Source organism: Protobothrops mucrosquamatus, unplaced genomic scaffold (genome assembly GCF_001527695.2).
Source record: "Protobothrops mucrosquamatus isolate PMUCROS unplaced genomic scaffold, P.Mucros_1.0 scaffold3561, whole genome shotgun sequence".
In the NCBI taxonomy this organism is placed as follows: Eukaryota; Metazoa; Chordata; class Lepidosauria; order Squamata; family Viperidae; genus Protobothrops; species Protobothrops mucrosquamatus.
Genome location: NW_015389528.1, coordinates 54,187 through 59,364, shown reverse-complemented (window position 1 = coordinate 59,364; position 5,178 = coordinate 54,187). Strand labels below are relative to the sequence as shown.

General features: G+C 37.0%; 1 protein-coding gene across 2 annotated transcripts in view; it reads left to right on the top strand.

Moving 5' to 3' along the window:
* LOC107297842 (pantetheinase) overlaps positions 1–5,178 on the top strand; it is a 53,800-nt gene that overhangs the window by 45,981 nt on the left and 2,641 nt on the right. The window contains exons 5-6 of one of the 2 annotated variants that reach the window (XM_015827202.1): positions 2,139–2,430; positions 3,484–3,860. The exons of the other annotated variant lie outside the window; for it this stretch is intronic. Coding sequence (XP_015682688.1) covers positions 2,139–2,430; positions 3,484–3,860 — 669 coding nt within the window. The remainder of the gene's footprint in view (positions 1–2,138; positions 2,431–3,483; positions 3,861–5,178) is intronic. 2 annotated transcript variants of the gene reach the window in all.

Below are 5,178 nucleotides of genomic sequence, written 5' to 3'. Positions count from 1 at the left end.
GCCTGCCTGCCTATTTGCCTTCCTTCTTTCATTCCACCCTTTGGTTTCTTTTTTTATTACAAAAATCTAATGAAGATAAAAAAATAATACAAAAGTAAAAATACAAGATAAAAATGATAAAAATAAGCTTAAGAGGGTAAAAAATCAAAATAAGTAGTATTAATTACCTCAGCTTTTAATCTATTATTAAATGTGGAAACAATATTGCTTTGTCGTCTCATTTTTACAATATAAAGGAAGGTATTCCAAAATCAATTAAGAACCAGTGGTGGGATTCAAATATGTGAACAACCGGTTCTCTGTGTGGATGCTCTTTCCAGAACTGCATTCTGGGCCTGGGCAACAAAAAATTAGCTACCGGTTCTGCCAAAGCGGTGCGAACTGGCTGAATCCCACCACTGATTAAGAACCACATGTCTTGAATCCATTCTTTGGCACCCTGAAGCATTTTCTTTCCACTTAACTAGAATAATTATTTAGCTGAAACCTAGTCTTGATAGAGCCAGAGTTCAACTTTTACATAATATCAACTTCTATAGTTTTGGAATGCAATCCAATATCAGATTTACATATTAAATAATTATGTTTTCTCCCAATGATGTTTGTTTATTCACGTCAGAAGCATCACAATTAAAATAAGGCATATTATATAACATAAAATTTAAAATACAGGTAGTCCATGAATTATGACCACAATCGAGCACAAAATTTATGTTGGTAAGTGAAACATTTGTTAAGTGAATTTGCCCCAATTTATGACTTTTCTTGCCACAGTTGTTAAGTGAATATTTGCATTTGTTAAGTTAGTAACACAGTCGTTAAGTGAACCTGGATTCCCCATTGACTTTGCTTGTCAGAAGGCCAAGGAAGGTGATCAATGACCCCAGGACCCTGAAACCGTCATAAATATGAACCAGTTGCCAAGCACCTGAATTTTGATCATGTAACTATAGGGAGGCTGCAACAGTTGTAAGTGAGAAAAACAGTCATAAGTCACTTTTTTCCAAGCTGTTTTAACTTTGAACGGTCACCAAATGACTGTTTAGTGTCAAGGTGACTAAATGTCTGATGTACGTTGAGGACTACTTGAATAAAATACAAGATTAAAATATGTACACATTAAGCAAATTAAACAGATATTGCCTAGAAACTAGCCACATTAATTGAGTTGCCATGAGTACTCAAGTGTACATTGACTGAGACACAAAGGGCAAGTAGTCATATTTGTTGTTGTCTGCATGTCACCATAATCTCACAGAACAGAAGTCACCATATATCCCCATTTGTTTAGAGTTTTTCTAGATTTTGTTGTACCCAATGATATCACATATATAATCAAGATTATTTCAATGTTGAAACCAAAAATGAGCCCTAAAGGAAATATTTAAAATAGATAATAGCAAAGATTTGTTTTCCTTTTTTTCATATGTGTGTGTGTGTATGTGTGTGTGTATGTGTGTGTGTATGTGTATGTGTATGTGTATGTGTATGTGTATATGTATATGTATATGTATATGTATATGTATATGTATATGTATATGTATATGTATATGTATATGTATATGGGAAGCAGCCCAGGTTCGAATCTCAGAAGGGTGTAGCTGGCTGATGAGAGCTAAGGAGCTCGAAATAGCTATACCAGCTTCCCTTTAACTCTTTGTTAGCGATCCAAATTTAACACATACACACACACACACACGTGTGTGTGTGTGTGTGTTAAATTTGGATTGCTAGCAAAGTTAAAGGGAGTTAAATTTGTTAGCAATCCAAATTTAACATAAAAATTATTGTCGCAGTAGCGACTGCTGCCTGTGGATAGCACTAGATTGGGCTGATACATTTCTTCTTCCCATATTTGGGGTGACAGAGTGCATCGTAAAAAACAGTCTCAGTTACATGAAGAAGATCTTCCCACTTAGTGGGTGCTGATGCTATAGTATTAATAGGCCCAAAGGTTCCAGGAAAACAGGTCAATCAGAATTTTAAAAAGTTTTGGATTTCCCCCCACCCCTCTTATTTTAAAATCTGTTACACTTTCACTTTCACTTAAAATGACTTGCAGATGTCAGTGTTATGCTGTTCATATGTTTACTGAAAAACACCTCACTTGTTTCTTAAATGTGTTATCTTTTTAACAGTTTAACCTGTTTCAGCTAGAGCATCAATTTGATTTCCCTAAAGAGCCTGAACTTGTAACCTTCAATACCAGCTTTGGAAAATTTGGCCTCTTCACTTGCTTTGACATTCTCTTCCACGATCCTGCTGTGGCCCTCGTAAGCCAGCTCTCGGTGGACACCATCCTTTTCCCTACAGCCTGGATGAACGTCCTCCCACATTTAACTGCTATCGAATTCCATTCAGCTTGGGCCATGGGCATGCGTGTCAATGTTCTGGCAGCTAATACTCACAATACTTCCTTGACAATGACAGGTAACATACTGGTTGAGATAAAAGGATCGATTGGTATTTGTTGCTTTTTTTTATTTAAACTTTTATTTTTTCCCAACTCTCCCCCATATATATTTATATATACTGCGATATTTATCACGTGTTAACATACATTATTTTTACATTCTTATCTATCAGATACTTTTAATACTTTTTTTTGTTATAGAGTTCCGGCACCTTTTTTGGATGGAACCTTGTAGGGTAGGCAAGGCGGGTTGTATAACATGTGTGAGTTCCAGCACCTTTTTTTTTTTTTTTACAAAAAAGCACTGCATATACATACATTTTGCTTGCCCATTTCCCCATAATGTTGCATGATCCAATCTGGGTCGGTCACTTGAACCAGCGGTTTTGTCTTCCGAGCTTTTGGACTCTTGTACTGAAGCCCATCTTCAGGGAACTTCTCTCTAGCAGAGTGTGCACTTTGTGTGGTATTTATATGGTACAAGTACTTAGGAGGCGAAGGCTTGGCAGTAGAAGCAAACAACAGTCAATGACTTAATAGCTAGTCATCAACACCCCAATCAACATCTAAAAAGTCACATGCAGCAGGCACCATATAAACATCACACACAGAACAGCCCAAAGGACCCACTCTGCTAGAGCGAAGTTTCCTGAAGAGGAGCTCCAGTACGAATCCGAAAGCTCGGAAGACAAAACGGATGCTCCCGGTGACTGACCCAGATTAGATCCTGCAGTAATAGCCAAGTTTTGCTGATTGCTGATCATAAATACCCCCTTTTAAAAAAAAATTGTGAGAGCCTGGAACTCTACTGGTTCCTTAAGCAGAATGTAGTCTCTTCCTATTCTATTCTTGCTCATCAAAGAAAAATAAAAAAAGGAAAAGAGAAAGCTTTTGGGTGGCTTGGGTATATGAATACATTTCTTGGTCTTTTTTCAGAATTATATGTGTGTATTTTGGGGGGAGGATGTTTTCTTAAATATGTTTGGGGGTAGGTTAGAAGACATAATGTATACTGTATGTCTTGCAAAGATAGGATGAGAAAAATGGCCTTTATTCTTGTCATTTTTTAGGCAGTGGTATCTACACGCCATCCGGATCCCAAGCATATCATTATGATGATAAATTGATGAATGGACACCTTTTGGTTGCAGAAATTTATTCCCATCCTTCTCATTTTCCCACCCCTCTTCCTACTGTTAACTGGAGCTTGTATGCCACAACTATTGACCAGTTTCATGAGTACCCTACTTTCACTGAATTTCTTTTCCATGATCCATTCACCTTTTCTAAGCTTACAAAACAAGCTGACAATATTACAGTGTGCCAGAACAGTCTCTGCTGCCATTTAAGCTACAGGATGAGGGAAGAACCTGTACTAGAAGATGAACTTTACGTGCTAGGAGCGTTCGATGATTTGCATGTGGTTGAAGGACAATATTACTTACAGGTATTCTTTTATTTATGGGGGGAAATGCAAGAGGGAAAGATGAAAGACTAGATGTCCACTAAATTTGCAGGCTGATGTATAGATAAACTTCAGCACTTTATTCTCAATATCTCGCTTGGAAGCTTAAGTATACTTTTTTAGTTTAAATAATCGATCCAATCGATCACTTTGTGGCTGCATCGTACACATGATGAATGAAAGTTTCTATGAGCAAGAAGAAAAGTAAGTCCTAAATTTCTTATTCTTAGGAGGATGGATGGTAACGTTCCATCACACAGAGTTCTGGAAACTTTATTATCATGTCCTGTAGGAAGCTGACACTGGCTGCCATAAGAATAGGATATTTGGTTTCATCCTTTAATTATCTGGATTCTAATTAATGAGTCTTATATTCATTGATACTTTTGGTGGCTGCCAAAATGGCAATCATGCAAGAATACATTGCAAGGATATGTTTGGATAACAGTCACTGGAAGTATTGATATGGAGTCAATAAGCTGTGAATATTTGGATAAAGGACCCTCCCAATGCTATGAGCATTTTTTTTGCACAAAAGGCTAGCCCACCTGTACACTACACCTGATGGCTCCCTGGAGCGTGCCAAATGTATGGAATCAGAAGTTGTGTTTGAAATGATAGGCTATTTCTGTCAGGCTGAGGTCCACCATAAATTTGGGATTTTGTAATGAAATAAATATACAACCATCTAGGAATGGGCCTTTTCAGTGATGGCTCCCATTGTAGTATTCCTCTTTGGAACAGCCTCTCTCAATAAGCTTTGCCTATTCCTTCATCTCACTATACCTTCCTTTCCTTCTATGCTATTGACCTCCAGGCAGCTCTGAGAGACATTTTCTTTTTGGCATCTGGCAGAGATATATTTATTTTCCTGGCCACTTTAATCAATAAACACATTGATCTGAAACACATTTGCTATTTAGACCATTATTAACTTCTCTGCTGCTGCTGCTTGTGATATTTGATTACATTTTAAGGTTATATATTATAGTTACTATGATTTAGTATTAATTATGTTTTGAGCAGATTAATTCTATTAATTCTGTTTGGCTTTTGTCTGTTGAAGTTAGGGGAAATTTTGTTTCATTTTTAAAAAGGCAATATAAAAATGGCAGAAAATTTAGCAGCATGCAAATGCCAAATTATTTTTGAAGCAATCTTTTACTTGCAAAGGCATTGCTGTCTGGGGAATTCTGGGAGTCAAAGTCCACACAGTTTGAAAAACACATGGAGAGAGAGAGAGAGAGAGAGAGAGAGAGAGAGAGAGAGAGAGAGAGAGAGAGAGAGAGAGAGAGAGAGA